At 41.5% G+C, this 17,812-nt stretch overlaps 1 protein-coding gene across 1 annotated transcript in view; it reads left to right on the top strand.

The window, feature by feature from the left end:
* The first annotated feature begins 501 nt into the window (after positions 1-501).
* LOC146080965 (ubiquitin-conjugating enzyme E2 E2) overlaps positions 502-17,812 on the top strand; it is a 236,220-nt gene continuing 218,909 nt past the window's right edge. Inside the window, exon 1 of the mRNA XM_083188743.1 lies at positions 502-655. Within this exon, the coding sequence (XP_083044869.1) occupies positions 530-655 (126 nt within the window). The 5' untranslated portion in view covers positions 502-529. The remainder of the gene's footprint in view (positions 656-17,812) is intronic.

Raw genomic sequence — 17,812 nt, 5'->3', positions numbered from 1 at the left:
TTTTCCTAAAAATAAAATTTTAGGAAAAACCCAACTTGCTATATAAATAACTGCATCCCATTTTCAAGACACTTTCTTAATTGATTAGAAAAATACTGCATCTGCGGTAAGAACTGAGCACCACAGGGTTTAAAAAAAACAAAAAAACAATTCCGGCTCCCAAATGAATCTGCTCCGGAATCCAACTACTCTGATCGGAAGTCTCTTCTGCACATGTGGCGCAATGAAACCATGAAAAGGTTCCAGAACAATGGTAACAGACCCTTGATGTCCATTTAAAAACGTCAGGATTTTAATTCATATAAGTGTCCCCGGGGAAAGGCAGCTCATCTCCTGTCTGCCATTCACTTCAGCTATAAAACAGTATATTCCTGTGATGGCTATTGCTATGTGCATGGCTCCTCTCTCCTGCGGTAACTCGTGCTTTTGTTCTCCCACCGCTCTTACGTTTTCCTCGTTATAAGGTGCACCCACAAACTCACGGTTCCCCCCTTGTGACTGTCTAGTCCCGGCCGCCGCGCATGCGCCAATGGAAGTCTCGCGCCGCCCGCAGCCCCCGGGCAGCCGAGACTTTCCCGCGCATGCGCGGTCCGCTGCTGGGATGCGCCGGGAAGTCTCGCGTCCCCAGCAGCGAACGGCGGTGGCGGTGAGCACGGTGAGTTCCCGAGAGGTGACGGGACCCGGTCCTGCTGCGCGTACGGTGGAAGAGGAGAGTTGTACGCGGCTCACAGACGCCCGCAGCCCCCGTCATGCTAAATGTGTTGGGATTTCTGTGTGATCCATCAGTGTCACGCAGGACTGGGCGCTGCGGGCTGCTGCTGGAGCTGAGCCTGATTGTATGGCTGCACGGCGCGGTGCATGATGCGGGATACCCCTGACTGTGTGACCTATCAGGGAGCCTCCATAGTTCGGCCAGTCCTGCTTATCCTGTATCCATCCCCATCCATCTGCTAGTGTGTGCTCTACAGCCCTCTTATGCCCCCTCCTCTAAGTTCCTCTCCCACATTACTGTAGTTGTTGCTGATTTTCCAGTAGTTGCTGGCTGCCTGCCCCCAGTGTGCAGGATGCAGGGGGCATTACTGGTGGTTCTGGGTTAGGAGCAACCCCCCCCAACTATATATAGGTGGTCAATATCTGCCTTGGAGAAGGGGGGGGGGTGTAGGTACCTGGCAAGTCCTTAGCAAAACTGCACCATAAAATAAGGGTTTCCTTAGAGACCGATAGACATTTTTCCAATACAGTATACAGAAACAAGAACTAATTAATATATAATAGGCTCCATTTTGTGCTGCGTCCCCGTTTTTTCTAATGGTGTGGACTGTAGAATGCAGCCTCTTGTCAGGTCCATTGTGTGCCAATTTATTATTAGTCTACGTTCTTTGATCCACTCCCCTGCTATGCGGGAGTGAGCAGTATCCCACATTCACTGGAGAAATGAGGATTTAGATTTCCACCTCTCAGCTGTGCATTCCCTTCTACATCAACAGAACAGCACAACTCAAATAATTGTGTTCATTTGATGGACTAGGCACTCTTACAAGCTGTATTCTGTAGTCATCGCAGGGTCCATAATTGGCTTGATTACCCTTTGCATAGCTTTCTGTTCTATACCCTTTGTCTGTCCCATTTGGTGTACATTGGTGCATTACTTTATAGAAAAAAATAAACCTAGAATAATCTTTCACTGTATCTTAATCCATCATAGAGTTGTCATAAAAGTGTTGCTGGCTATAATTGTCCTACATCTTGTTCTGAGTATTTCCCATCCCTGCCTTCAATAATTTGGATACAGTAGCTGACCACTATATAAAACATTCAATTAAAAACCGAACACAGACAAAGCGAAATTGTGCATTTTGTGTCGGTGCTTAGTTCCTTTTATAGCTCCCATGTGATTCACTTGCTCCAACTGTCAGCAGGATCAATGTTTTCTAGTGTATGTGAAGATGGTGCACTCTTAGCTGTATTGTGAGCATGCATAGCATTATAAAATGTTATGTATCAACAACCCTAGTAAGCAATCACAACAGCAAAATAATAGAATAGAATAGAATTCCTTTTATTCGTCTCACAATGGAGAAATTTACAATTGTTACAGCAAGGTTCAAGTACAGATAAGGGTAAAAATAGCAAATAAGATAAGAAGTCCAAACAATATAAATCTAGAATCTAAGAACATGTAGGTCTCTTCAGACCATGACAGTTGTACATTCTGATTGCAGCAGGTAGAAAAGACCGGCGGTACCTCTCCGTTGAGCTTGTCTAAAGTGTATTTAATACAATTATTTAATGTATAATTAATACCCTGATACCTTTCTCTTAATGATGATTACTACAGTTAGATAAGTATTAATCTAACCGTATACCATAACTTTATAACAGTATACATGGAAATTATTGGTGGTCTTGTGTGTTGAGCATAATGCATTGGCAGTTGGTACCATGCTTTGAAGTTTGGTGTGGAAGTGCATCCCCTGAAGGCACAGCTGTTCTATTATGCTCCATGCCTGTGCTGCGATTTGCTCAGAGTGAGATTAGTTAACTATAGGGTAGATGTATTAACTCTGGAGAAGAGATCAAATCGAAGGAGATAACATACCAGCCAACCAGCTTCTAACTGTCATTCTTAAAACCCATCCTGTAACTTGACAGTCACGTTCTGATTTGCTGGTGCTTTATCGCCTTCGATTTTATCTCTTCTTCAGGCTCAATAAATCAGCCCCCTGTCCCAAGAACTTTCAACTTGCAGTAACTTTTTATAGCGAAAACGATTTCTTGGATTCTACATTTGCCAATTAGGATGAGAATGTGGGGTACAAACCTTAACATTTTGTATTGAAAGATGTGCCAACATGCATGTTGAGTAACGAGACTCTTAAATAAGCTTTAGGTTTTAGACTAGAGAGCGCACATTTCTGAAGGTGCTCTCGGACTTCTTAACCCTTTGAGCGCCAACATATCAGTTGGAGAGATGCACAACAAGTCCATTAAAAATGCCAGCATCGCTCACATTTGTTATATACATTCAAATAAAAAATGTTGTGTAACAAAAGATTATTTCCTGTATAAGGTAAACAGTACAGGTAATTATGATGAATAAAAATGTTTGCTTGGCAATTTGCATACCTATTTTGACAAATTCAATTGGCGCTTAAAGGGTTAAATTTCAGGATTAAGTTGAAACATAAATGGGGCTTGATCAATATTTTAGGAGAAAAATGTAAATATTTATTAAATGTATGATACTATTAGTAGCCAGGATGTGAAGTGGTCACAATCCTTGTCATGTGCATATTGTTAGATAAATGGGTTAATGCAACATTAAATTTGCTACGCATCTACAAGTGTTATGGCTTAAAATCCACCTCATTGTAAATTCTATTTATTTGGTTTCGTGTGCTGAAATAGATGATCAGCTGTTTGGGTACTTAACATATACATTTAAATATTTTGGTTTTTATTACATTGAAAACACTTTATTTTTGGCAATAATCCTATTTCTACTGATATGGTGAAATCTGAGCAGTTTTCTGCTATAGTAGGAGTGTTATAGAAATGTAAGAAAGTACCAAGCCTCCCAGAAACATTATTTAAGGGAAGCACAAATATTACTTTATATTGCATTTTTAGTTTGGAAGCAGATATTGGGCAGTATTCAATGCTCCCGATTCACCGTTCACGGGCTGTTTTCACTCCTTGCGGTGAATCTTTTTCACTGAAAATATGATTCACCCTATCGGCCAGTTCTACACTTCATGCTCGCTGCAATTCGCTGGTGTATTTTTCAATGGGGTTTTCCCCGGGATTTGCCGAGTGTATTCAATGCTAGAATGGAGAACTGCTTTCAGCATGATTTTCGCCATGATTCACCGTTTTGCATTAGACATCTTTTTATGGTGAACTGGAATGTGATCTTTTAAAATAAAGGTTTTTTTTTTTTTTTTGGTGTATAAAAAAAACAGTAATTTTATTCTGTGAAGGGGCATGATATTTTTATTCAGCAGCACATGAATATATATTTAATTTTAAATGTTTACATTTTTTTTGGTACTTATGTATTATCTGGGCTCCCATGTTAAATGCACCCCATTTTTTCATACCCCTACTATCCAACTACGCATGGAGTTGATTTTATATAGTGTGGCGAGCGCAGCGAGCCACCGTGCCCGAAGCGTGGCGAGCGGACACGGTCTCATAAGAAAAACAGGAGTCCAGATATTACATAAGTACTTTTTTTTTTACACATTCGCCAGCAGGGGGTTGGGATCTGTTTATTAAATATTCACTGCATACTAATCCTGCTCATTACATATGCACGAGCGGGACCAGTGCAGCGGCACCCTACCCACGTCCCCTGCGAGATCTCTGGGGAGGGGCAGCTTCTGCTGCCTGTGTCCCCAGGAGCCCTTCTTCCAACCCCACACATTCCCGTGCAGGCAGGGAGGCTTCCATCTCCCTGCCTGCCGCCGTCCCCGGGTCAAAATAATGATAATTGAATACTGCCCATTGTGGGAGTAAACTGCTTCAGTTTAAATATTTTGTTATGCAAACTAATATTTTAAAGTAGTTCAATTCCAGTTTAGCAAAATGGAGCCCCCTTTTTTCTTAGATTCATTGTGCTTAAAATCGTATTGTTGATGTGCAGATTTATATCATAGCAGAGCTAAATAAACCCATAAACTTATAGTGTAGTTTCTGTAATTGGCTAAATAACTAGGAACAGTGTAGTAACAGTGGTAATCAACCCTCAAGATTTCCCGACAGTCATGGTTTGAGGAATTCTGGGTACTTGTTTAGTTTTACGGCGGCAGCTCTATGCTACGCTGAAACTAAACAAGTACCGAATTCTGTCTGTAGAATAAATACTCAGGGCAGTCTTAACAGCATTGACACCCCTGGGCAAATCAGTGCACTGGGACCCCAACACACCCTTTTATAGGAACCAATTACAAATATCATAACCTAATCCTCCTGCTATCCCACTTTTCCACTGCTCTCATACAGGCTGGCTTTTATTGGCGTATAGCTTCAGTTATCCACCAATCAGCAGTCTGAAATCCATTCAAAGTCGGCCTTGAGGTGGGGAGGCAGGTAAAGAGAATGCTACCTCACCACTCTTAAGCCGTGTACACACGGGGGCGATAGGGGCTATAATCGCTGGGAATATGGTCGCAGGCGACCATATTGCCAGTGATGGAAGTGTGCCCCAGCGATAAATCGCCGGGTGCGCGCTCCCGTTTTCAGCCCCATTGTAATCGCTGGTCGCAGGAGCTTGCTCCTGCAACCAGCTAATTACCTCTGTGACACCGCCGGCAGAGGTTCCCTTTCATCAGCGACCATCTCTGGTCGCTGATGAAAAGGAGACACTGGGCAATATATTGCTCATCAATGTATTGCTAGCAATATATTGCTGAGCAATATATCTCCCCCGTGTGTACGGGGCTTAACTGTGTGACAACTACCTACCCCTGTTTAAATAACCCCAAGAACTGTTGGGCCCTGAGCAACTGCCTAGTGTGCTTATATGTTAAGATAGTCTTGTAATTACTGACTCTGTAAACTAGGAGAAACATTCCCCTATGGAATGCTGGCTGAGCTGTGCGTTTTTTTTAAAAGGGGCATTCATCTACAAGGCAAAACCATGCCTTGTAAGTGATTGCCCCTGTAAACACCCCTCAGTCCAGCCGGCATTCCACATGGCCGTAGAACTCGGAGGCTATTACATTTTGCTGCTAGTGCCTAATCTTAACCCTCCCCCATGGCCTAAAATTAACCTTTTTCCTCTAAGCCTTAACCCATCCTGGCATATTTACGATCTGGGTGACGGTAGTTGGGATTCCGGTGCTGGTCTTCCAGATGCTGGCATCCCAACCACCATCACCTAAACAGGACCTCTTAGGAGTAATTGAGGGCCACTGGTATATAGGAAATGTAGCTAACTGTTTAAATAGGTAATATGGAAGTAGAAAAACACACCATTAAAAACAAACCATAATGTCCTGTGGCATTATACCTTACACATAACTTGGAGCTTTACTAGCAGCTAGATTGGTGAACATTTTTCTCTTAAAAAGTATCCGTTACCTGTGTTTAGCAATTCACAATATCTGATCTTTACTTTGACAACTTGCTTTAAACGAAATGACTAAATCATGATCGTTTAAGGTGCAATAATGTGTCTTTACTTACATTAATGAGCCCCCCAAAAAAATCACTTGTTTCTCACTACATCTGTGAAGGACTTCAAAAGTACAGTACATCATGGTTTGCACTGTATAAACAGTGGCTGCCACTTAGTCATCCATCTCCATACAAGAGGATAATCTGTCATTAATAATACATCATTAGTGTCTCACTTCACTGCAAGTAGAATCATTTCAGTGCTTTAAGAGAAACATATGGGACACTCCTTAAGAACAGTTACTGAAATGTAATTGAAATCCTGCATTTATCATTTGGGTGTATTTTAGAACTCCCTGTTCATAATTATTATATTGGATTTTTTTTTAAGAACATTCCAGTTCACATTCCAATCTTTAATCAGTGTGTTACTGGTAGTTGCTGGGCAGGTACATGACCATTCCAAGGTCTAGCCTAAGAGCACCTTGAAATGTCGAACAGCTGCTGGTTGTCTTCCCCACTCTGGAAACTGTTCTCTCTGCATCTTTCGGGAATCGTTAGAATCGGTTTCCTACATTGAGAGCTTCATACTGTCACATCTGCTTCACCACTGGGGTCCCCTTACAACAGTGCTGATCTGGCTGCAGTAATAGCACAGGATTTTATAATGTAATGCCTGGAAGCTCTGGATATAGAGAAATAATTGTAATGGTTCCCAGCAGATGTTCTGGACAGAGGAAGAGAGAGTGAATATAGAAGATAAGCTGCTATTATATGGAAGGCTTGTATAAGGGGTGCAGAGACATTCCGGTGTATTGACCTGTAGCCCTTGCCATAGTACAGAAATTGCTTTGAAAACACACTGCAGTACTATCCACTTGAGACTCTTTCATACCAGTTCCTAATTATAAAGTTTAACATAATATACTGTCACTATATAAATGCTAATGTGAAAAGGCTGAGATTATACGATGTAAGTAATTGCAAAAAATGCAAGATTAATAACTTTACATGTTTCTGGAATGCTTAGTGTTTCAGCTGGAAACTGCACCCTGCCCTTATCAAGGCACCCTGCTTAACTAGCCTGTCCCCAGCCGCTGTGTCTTGTGGGTGGGGAAAGTTTCACATTTATTGCTCACTGACTGTGTGGAAAAGGGCTATGGGCCACCCCAGCATCTCAGTAAGTGCCTGGTGTATGCCCCCATAAGGGATTGGGCAACAATTCACAAGACCATGACCCTCCCTGAGTGTCCATTTCAGATGCAGTACTACCGTATCATATTCAGTCATTTGGCTTGTCATCCTGGTAGAAAAGTTGACTGTGATCATGTCGACATGGTCAGTCCTAATTTAACATTGAGAATGTTGACCGTCACAATGTCACAGGTCCGTGTAAGGCTGCGGTTAGGGCTTACTTAGTGTAAAATCGCAATGTTGACACTATGACCACATTGAAATTCTGTATCACATTATAATAGTGTTCATTCTAGCACCCGCCATCTTTGAAAACCCATGCAGTTCCTCTTCCTTGCCTGGGGTGTTGCTGTCTGCTATGGTGTTTCTAGCACAGGTCTGGTTTGCATATAAATGCTGATATACAGACCACACTGTGCTAGAAGCACTACAGTAGACAGTGATACCCCAGACAGGGAAGAGAAACTGCATGGGTTTTCAAAGATGGCGGGTGCTAGAATGAACACTACTATAATGCACTGGGCGGGGGGGGGGGGGGAGGGCGGCATGCTGCTGCATGGCCGTTGTTAGGGAGGACCTACCTTGTCTGTACGTGCAGAATGAGGCAGGGTGCCATTAACGATATTGTGTGTACACATTTGACAAAAGCTAGTAAAAAATATTGCTCAGACGGGCCCTTCTCAGCGCTTTCTTTTACTATCTCGCCTGGTGTGTAGGGTTGAAGATGTTGACAGATATTTTTGTTTATTTTTTTTTCTAATTTAGAAGTGTATCTAGTTTTCCTGTCCTTAGCTTTCAGCAACAATGAAGAATGCAAGATAGCGGCTGCACAAGCAGATTCTGCCAAGATCTCTAACCTCTTGTATCAAACCGACTGCTTCTGATGGCTGTAGAGAAATGCTTTGTTCTCGTTAGTCAGGATAACATAATGTCAGATGGCATCTATAATAGTTTTTTCCAAACTGTTAAACATTATACCCTGTCTCTAAATTTGTCACAAAATTCCATAAATTGATTTCCATAGCGATCAGCAACTTATTTTAAAGTTATATTGCCCAGAAAAAAATACAATAAAGTTCTTTAGGGATGCGAAAGAATGAGCCCGTTGTAAACTTTAAATACAAGAAATAAAATGAGTTGTATTGCTGCTATTACAGACCTAGTGATGTGTGCCTTAAAGAATGTTGTGCTTTATATAAACAATAGAACACAGACCATAATACTACAATTTATATATAATGCGCTTACTACTTTCTATGTTTTTACATTCTTGTATTCTTTTTATTAAATACAATAGCTTAGGGTTTCTCATCTCCGTTTTATTTGATAATGTTATGTTACTGATGGCATTTGTTTGTATTATTTGAATGTAGGATTTTGATCAACACAATTCAGGAGATATTGCAACATTTGGCTTAACAAGAATAACATTGTTACTCTTTGAAGCTATAAAGTGAAATATTTAGATAAAATCAATATTGAATAAGATGTAGATTGTAAGCTAGCGAGCAGCGCCCTCCTACCTCTACGACTGTCTGTAAATATGCAATTTGTGTTTGAAATGTTTCAAATTGTAAAGTGCAACAGAATTTGCTGTCCTAGACTAGAAACTGTTAATAAATAAGAAGGCCATTTAGTTTAAGAAGGTTATATAGAAACTAAAGCATCCTTACATTGGGCAAATTGAAGGACAGAACCGCTGATCTCCTTGATGACCCAACATCACCCTTTTCTCTGAGATTACCTCACAACAGGCAGAGTTGGTGTTATCACCTTCCCACCATCTTATCATGTTTATCTTGCATTTGCTGATTTTAGCTTTAAAAAAGTTACAATTGGACAATTTTATTATGATTTATGTTTTTACACTTTTTTGCTGTAGTGTTAGCCTATTTATGTTACATTTTTATTTTTGCACTACGCTGCAATAAAGATTATATTCTTTTAAGTAAGGCAAAATGTTAATTATTTTTTGTGTGGATTTCCACTTTCCCTTCCGTTGATGATTGAATATTGGACCTTTTTAGTAGATACTTGTCAGATTTGTTTCAGTTGATTTGTGCTTTACTTTCACTTTCATATGCATAGTGTGCACTTTTTGTCTTTTTAGTGTGTATTTTAAACTCACTCGGTTTCATAAGCTAGATGTGATATCTTTGCTTTATCTAATCCTAGGTCTTTTAAACCTGTTTCTTAGAACTTTGTTTTACAATTTAGAATAATGACTCTTCATGGATAGATAAAGTACCTACATATTTTGGAGCACTTCTATGTGTATCTACTTGCAATGAGCTTGCAACACAGTCCTGTTTATTTTCATGCAAGAAACATTTGTATCTATGACCTACAAATACTATAATTGCTTCACTGAAGCATAGTGAACACATGCCTGCCTTTTTGCTAGTGTGTCTTAAATGTTTTCACACTTGTTATATTCCAAAACCAAGGCAGATTCTGGGAGGGAAGGTCAACAGTGAAAAGGTTGATGTGAGTTTTTCACATTATTTCGAGCCGACGTGCTGACAGGCGGTGTTTTACGCCCTACCACACACAACAGCTAGGTGGGAGAGCGAAATAGTGTGGCGAGCGCAGCTAGGCACCCAGCCCGAAGCATGGCTAGCACAGCAGTACACTTAGAAGGTGTCCTTACCAACTGTGATGACATTTGGGCCAAAATAATATGAAAACCTCATATCAACTTTTTTACTGTCGACCTTCCGAACCTGTCGACCTTAACCATGTCGACTTATTTCAGGGGTTGACCTAAGCCCTGTCAACCCCATGCATGTCGAGCTAAAGTGGGTCCACCCATACCCAAATGTGTGTATGGGGCAGTCTGGTTGCATGATGTGTACAACTCTGCATGCGAGGGTATAGAAGATTAATACCCCTTTTACACCAAAAACCCTGGTCGGACCCTGGTCTTTGAACACGGATGTTTCCAGCGTTGGACCCTGCTTCATACCCCATTTACACAGCAATTCGACCTGGGTCGGACCAGGGTCTGCACCATTTATACTGGACCTGGGTCAGCCCTGCCTTTCCTTGTGTAAAATGGCCTGCAGCATCACATCACCTCCCCTGCATCTCATCACCCCCCCCCATAAGCATCAAATCACCTCCCCCTGCACATCTTTACCCCCTGAAGCACCAAATCCCCCCCCCTGCACATCTTTACCCCCTGAAGCACCAAATCCCCCCCTGCACATCTTTACCCTCTGAAGCACCAAATCCCCCCCCCCCTGCACATATTTACCCCCTGAAGCATCACAGCATACCCCCACCACCCCTGTACATCCTTATCCCCTGAAGCATCACATTACATCAGCCCCCCCATGCCCCTTGCACATCATCACCCCCTGAAGCATTACATCACATCACCACCCCACCTCAACCCAGTGCGGGGACCAGCCTCCAGGCAGCGGGGTCGTGTAGGGCAGACGGGCAGGGGGTCCATCCAGCGTATAGGAAGTTGCCAGTGGGGTCCCTCCAGTGCATGGGAAGTAACCCGTGGGGTCCCTGCGATGGATGGGAACTAGTAGCGGTAGTTCCCAGCCGCCGCAGGGACCCTCACCGGTTACTTCCCATGCGCTGGATGGACTCTGCTGCCGGCGACTTCCCATACGCCGGATGGACGCCCTGCCCGCCTGCACTGCTGGACCCCGCGCTGGGGGGGTGATGATGTGATGCAGCAGCGGAGAGTGAAGATGTCACCTGCACTGCAGGATCCCGCTGCCTCCACGTCGAGTTACACCGGCAGCCGCGGTGAGCATCCCCTCCGTCTCCCCCTCAGCAGCCTGAAAGATCGCCCACCCCTCAGCAGCTGCAGACACCCCTCTCCTCCCGCAGCAGCTGGGGACAGCTTCCCCAGCACTGTACGCCGTGCACGGACCCGCTGCGGGGTGCCTCAACCCGCAGCGGGACCATTTACACCAGGCTCTACACGGGTCCTAACCGTGTTCTACCCAGGTCAGGACCTGGGTAGAGGACCCGTGTAAATGGACACGGTTTGACCCCATTTACACCGCCGACGATCCGGGTCTGACCCGCTGTTGACCCGGATTTTTCGGCGGTGTAAAATGGGTATAAGTTGCATGTATGCATTCTGTGAGCAATTATGGCCAACTTGTGTTTACCATTGTATTCCATGATGTATTATTGGGCCTGCTGAGTAAATTATGAATTCCATCGTTCTCGCATGACTATCATCTCAGAAAAGATTTAGAAAGCTTTAAAACTTTTTTTTAAATGGCATATTTATGTCCTCGTACCCCTACAGTTCATTTTGCCTGAAAAAAGCAGAGAACTACTTCTGTAAAATTAAAACTTGTGGAATAAAAAAATAAGTGTGTCTTGTAGCCGTAACAAATGTATGTAGGGAAGATGCTAAAAACCTTAAGACCCCCTAAGACAATGCCTGGGTGATAGCACTTCTAGGTGACATGCTTCCTGCATCTCCATCATTTGTGTTTGCTCGTTTGATTATATGTTTACATATATCATATGCAAATTCAGATGGTCACACGAAGGGCAGTTTATGGAGGCAGAAAAGGGTTGCTTTTCTGCCTCCATAAATTGTAGATGATCATGACTCCCCTGAAACCTCTGCTATTAGCAAGAGTAATAATGTATATGTCACCCGCATATGCTAATTGAACAGTAGGTGAACGTGGTTACATCATCATTCAAAAATATTGTCAGTTTTGAATTAAGCATTTTTGATTTTATAATTTAGGACATTTTTTAAAAAGACACATTTCAAAGCTTTCATATTTAAGCACATCTTACACAAATGCATAAAATCAAATGTACGCTTTAATTAGCGCTTAACACTAGTGAAAGCATAAAAACATGCAGCTGAAGTGGAACTTATTGGTTACCGTGACCCCATACACTTATCTGTCTTTTGTACACTGCATGTTCCATTTACTCATGTTCATTGAGACCACAAGGCGGTCAATGAAGTATTCTCCTTTGATCATGTTTGACTTGCGGTGTCACTGACATTTTCCCAGTGGGTAGCCGGCCTTACAGTTGAGGCTATGATAAGTATTTCCTTTCTAGAATCTCTGTTCAAAGTGCAAGTATCGGACTATTACACATCTTTTTCATGGATGGCCAACAGCAGTATGAAACTGTTTTTGGGCCGAATGTACTAAACTTAAAAAGTGATAAAACGTAGAGCGATAAACCACCAGCCAATCAGCTCCTACCTACCATGTTACTGGCTGGGTTTGAAAAATGGCAGGTAGGAGCTGATTGGCTGGTGTTACAAAAGAAGAGTGCCCATTTGACTTCACTTTAATTACTAGAATAATGGTTTCTCAAGGTTCTTGCTGTGAAAAGCCTGAGAATGTTTGACGTGTGTTGTAAATTAATTCTACATTATTTTACTAGGAATAAATACTTTTAAAGATCAATCAGTTCTACTTGCGGGCCATGATGTTTCAGTAGGGCACAATGTGACTACCACCATCACAGGTTTTGTCTCGCACGATTAGATCTGTGTGGTATTCGTCTGCCTTCATACACGGTAATATGTGAAACCGTACATGACTGCCTGCATTGCACAGAATAGAATGGTCATCTCTTGGATTCTGTTTACAAGGCAAACTGATAGCATTTACATAAACCAGCAATGTTAAATGAGAGCTTATTTTTTATGGGAACAATGCACTCTCCATTGTAAATGTGATAAACATGTCAGTGCTTTTATATTTAGGTCACAGGAAATTTGAGGTGACATACAATATCCCTAATGATTTACAGTAGACTGCACTATAGACACATTTTATCTGATCAACACCAAACCTATGATATCATGACTCACTTATTAAAAGCAATAAAAGACTGTTCATAGGTGTTCTTTCCAGTATGCATCTCTGTCTGCGTATATGTATGTATGTATGTATGTGTATATATATGTGTGTGTGTGTGTGTGTATATATATATACACAAAAAAAGTTAAAGCACATGGACCTGATAGCTCAGAAGTTCCAATGTGCAAACTTAAAGCAATTAAAAGAATGTTTCGATTTCAATCTTCCTCTCATGGTTTAAACTTTCCAAATACATTAATCACTATGAAATGTTCTTCAAATTGATACAGAGCACATACTTCACACCGGCGAGACAACATCAAATTTGTCCTTCTACATCCAAATTCTGCTGTAGGAAATGGGGGGGGGGAGGAGGAGGAGGAGGAGGAGGAGGAGAGGGAGAGTTGGGGGTAGGCGATATCTGGGCTTTCTCACACCAAAAACTAGTTTTTCAGATGATAAGTACAGTCCTAGGTGTGAACATCCCCACAGACCCTGCTTTAGCATTATTTCATCTATATTTGGACCAATTGTCTATTAGGGATAAATATATTATGGGGCACATTGATTACAAAAAAGGCTGCGATTGCTTAGCACTTGAAGAGGGCACCCCAACTTTGGTAGTTATTCAGAATAAGATTCAAAAACTTTACGTGTTTGAGACAACTGCTGCTCATTATTCCTCTTCTCAATATTCTATTCTTATGAAGTGGTATGGCTTGAACCTCTATAAAGAACGAATGGGCCACTCGACTATTTACAGTTCCCCTACTGATTTGTCTGTTCTGAACTCCTGCCAATAAATTCTGTAATACTCATTATTTCAATATAAGTTTCTTATTTTGTGTGGTACTATAAAAGGCCAACTTGGCCTCCTTTGTGTAATATTAATTGTACCTGCCCCCCCCCCCCCCCATATTCTTATTTCTGTACTTCTGTTTTCCTCATTTTCTTATTTTTGTACAACATATATTTATGAAGAATTTTCAATAAAAAGTCATCTTAAAAAAAAAATCGTTCCGTATAGAGGATGTGTATAGATTTTCGATCCTTTTTGCACTCTGATCTCAATGGATCAGCGTATTGTTATGTATAGGTGGGACAGATGTATTAAGAATGGTGAAAAGATAGAAGGTGATATCGCACCAACCAATCAACTCCTAACTGTCACAGATGATTGGCTGGTGCATTATCATCTTTCTACTTTATCTCCACATTATCTCTTCACCAGGCTTAATACATCTGCCACTTTGTCCTGTATCAACCAGGTGTATATATGTATATATTTTTGAAAAAGGTGTGCTCCATAGTGCTTCTATCTATTTAAAATGATTTTTTTTAAACAATGTGTCCAATCCACGCAAACTGGTTAGAGATCATTTACAGCATCTTTATCCCATATAATACATCAATTTAAAAACATTTTATAAAATCACTGATTAACCATTTTTTCAGAAATAGTGAACTTGGTAACTCTAAGGGCAGTATTCAATGAGAAAAATTTGCAGTGTTTTATGGCGAGTTTATGCTATTTTCGCTTTGGAAGGAGCATTTTGCTCTCCAAAAGTGAACCACCCTATTCAATGTGATATTTTCGCTGTCTTTCTAAGTGATTTTCGCCGTGTCTCTCCGTGTAGCAATTCTCCATCTTTTCATGGAGAACTGGAATGTGAACTTTTAAACTAAAAGTGTGGGGTGTTTATTGCTGAAAGCAAAAGGATTATTAGGCGCTTGGGGGGGGGGGGGGGTGTGGGGGTGGAGGATAAGGGTTGTAGGGATAAGGATAATCAAGAGAAAGAGGAGAGTGGAAATGGAGAATAAATTATAAAGGTACAAAAAAAATAATAATAATAAAATAAAATCGTGCATAAATTGTTTACACTCTTTTGTAGTGTTGGAGGGAGCAACAGTCCAGTTTGCAATAGCTCTAGTTTCCCCTAGCTTGCTAACCTGTTTTCCAGGAGAAGACGGCAGCGCTCTGCTGTTCAGCGTCTTCCGTGTGCTGCGGGCGGCTTGGGGTGACGTCACCCGATTCTCCGGCTTCTGCTCGTGGCTTGAACTAAAAGGTTTGGTACTTGTTTCCTAGCACGGCCACAAAGATCATGATCGTGGGCATCTTGAGGAAAAATCGGGGGCATCGCGGCCATCGCATGCACTAAAAAATCGGGTGCGATGGCCGCGACGCGATGCCCGCGATTTCCCCATAGGGAACAATGTTAAATGCCTCAATTTAGCCGCGATGCCCCCGATTTTCCATAGGAAACAATGTTAAATGGGTCAATGTACCCAAATCATCATAGGGAACAATGGTAAATGGCCCAGAAACCCCCCAAAACACCCCTGAACAGTGAAATGTCCCCCAAAAGTATTTTACGCCACCCCACGATCAACGTGAACCCGAAGCGTGGCGAGCGGCGGCAGTACGCGTCCTCCGACCTTTTCATACCCCCACTATCCACGTCGGCGTGGATTTGAGAATAGAATAGTGTGGCGAGCGGACGCGGATACCTTCACAGGTAAACACTTCCCTTCGCGGGCTTCACAGGTATCCGCGTCCCCTCGCGGGGCTCGCTGCGCTCGCCACGCTTCGGGATCGGTGGCTCACTGCGCTCGCCACACTATTCTATTCTCAACTCCACGCCGACGTGGATAGTGGGGGTATGAAAAGGTCGGAGGACGCATACTGCCGCCCCTCGCGGGCTCGCTGCGCTCGCCACGCTTCGGGTTCACGTTGATCGTGGGGTGGCGTAAAATACTTTTGGGGGGACATTTCACTGTTCAGGGGTGTTTTGGGGGGTTTCTGGGCCATTTACCATTGTTCCCTATGATGATTTGGGTAAACTGACCCATTTAACATTGTTCCCTATGGGGAAATCGCGGGCATCGCGTCTGGACCATTTAAGCCTTTTTTAGCCGCATACGACGCGACCGACCCGATTTTGACTGTTTTCAATGCATTTCAATGGGAAAATCGGGGGCATCGCGTCGGTCGCGTCGTATACCACTAAAAATGACACCCGATGCCCGCGATTGTGGCCGTGCTAGGAAACAAGTACCAAAGGTTTTTTTTTTTAATTTTGGTGTAAAAAAATCAGGATTTTTTTTCTGTGAACGAGCATGCTATTTTTATTCATGTGCTTATAGCACATGAATATATATTTAATTAAAAAATATATTTATTTAATTTTTTTAATTTTTTTTCACTGTGCTAGAAGCACTACAGCAGACAATGACACCCCAGGCAGGGAATAGGAACTGCATGGGTTTTCAAAGTTGGCAGCGAGTAAAACTACATCTTCCTCTCACACATGCACAAACAGAGAGGCAATGGCAAGGTAGCAGACTAGCTTGAGAAGCATTTTCTTGGAGCGAGTTTACTAGTTCCAGAATATATAGTGGACATCAAAAAGAAATTTGCTTAAAGAGGAAATGCTGTGTTTGTTTCAGGGTGTCAACCCTTTTATCAAGGGTAAAAGGGTTGATGCCCTGAAATGTCAACGCAGCATTTCTGCTGTAAGCATCTTTCTTTCTGATGTCCGTGAGTGCCATTTGTAGCTTGCCACACTGTATTATTGGAGGGGGCATCAGGCTAGCTGTATCTACAAGTGGTGAGTGCCTGTCATCCAACGTGCATATATATATATATATATATATATATATATATATATATATATATATATATATATATATATATATGAGGAAAATATTTTAGAACCCGGCGACTTCAGTTAATATAAATATGTATGAAAGTAGGCTGTATATTAAAAATAATAGTACATTTATTAGGCTATACAATAATACAATATATAAGAAAAAATGGGGGTAGGGTATCTCGTCAGAGTAAAAAATAGAGAAATTTAGAATAAAAAGGAGGAGTATAAAAAGTACAAAAAAGAAAATAAATAAAAATTCTCTTTTTTATTTATTTTCTTTTTTGTACTTTTTATACTCCTCCTTTTTATTCTAAATTTCTCTATTTTTTACTCTGACGAGATACCCTACCCCCATTTTTTCTTATATATTGTATTATTGTATAGCCTAATAAATGTACTATTATTTTTAATATACAGCCTACTTTCATACATATTTATATTAACTGAAATCGCCGGGTTCTAAAATATTTTCCTCATTTACCCTGTACCTATAGAGGCAGCACACCACTGTCTCTCTTAGGACCTGAGCAGACACCCCTTAATACCAGTAGGGGGAACAGTTTATTTTTAGTAAGCATCAAGTCTCGCACTCACCTGTTGTAATACCTGGCGCTGACTGTCCCCTTTTTTCTTGTACCCATATATATATATATATATATATATATATATTCTATTAACATATCCTGTGTATTCTAAGCAAGTAATTAGCATTGATATAATTACTGTCCTCTGATTATCTGCCTCTGACAATGTATTTAGTTTCTTCCTACAGATGTTATTAGGACTAGAGCTGTTCATGTTGTAATCCGGACTATAAGCCGTCAGTACACAATACCATGCACAGAGTGAAAACAATAATCAATAGTTATTAGGTGATTTGCATTGTAATTGCCTTATAGTGTATGTTAATTAATGACTTTTATACTGTTATGTATTGCTTAATTTAAAACCTCCTCTGAAATATGATTTCAAGTAAAAATAAGGTCTCCAATGCTTATTTACAATTATAGAGACTATATTTCTGAA

The sequence above is a fragment of the Crinia signifera genome, chromosome 5 (assembly GCF_055691185.1).
Source record: "Crinia signifera chromosome 5, ASM5569118v1, whole genome shotgun sequence".
Taxonomy (NCBI): Eukaryota; Metazoa; Chordata; class Amphibia; order Anura; family Myobatrachidae; genus Crinia; species Crinia signifera.
Note: the sequence above shows the minus strand (reverse complement) of the source record. Positions and strands in the feature narration are given on the sequence as shown.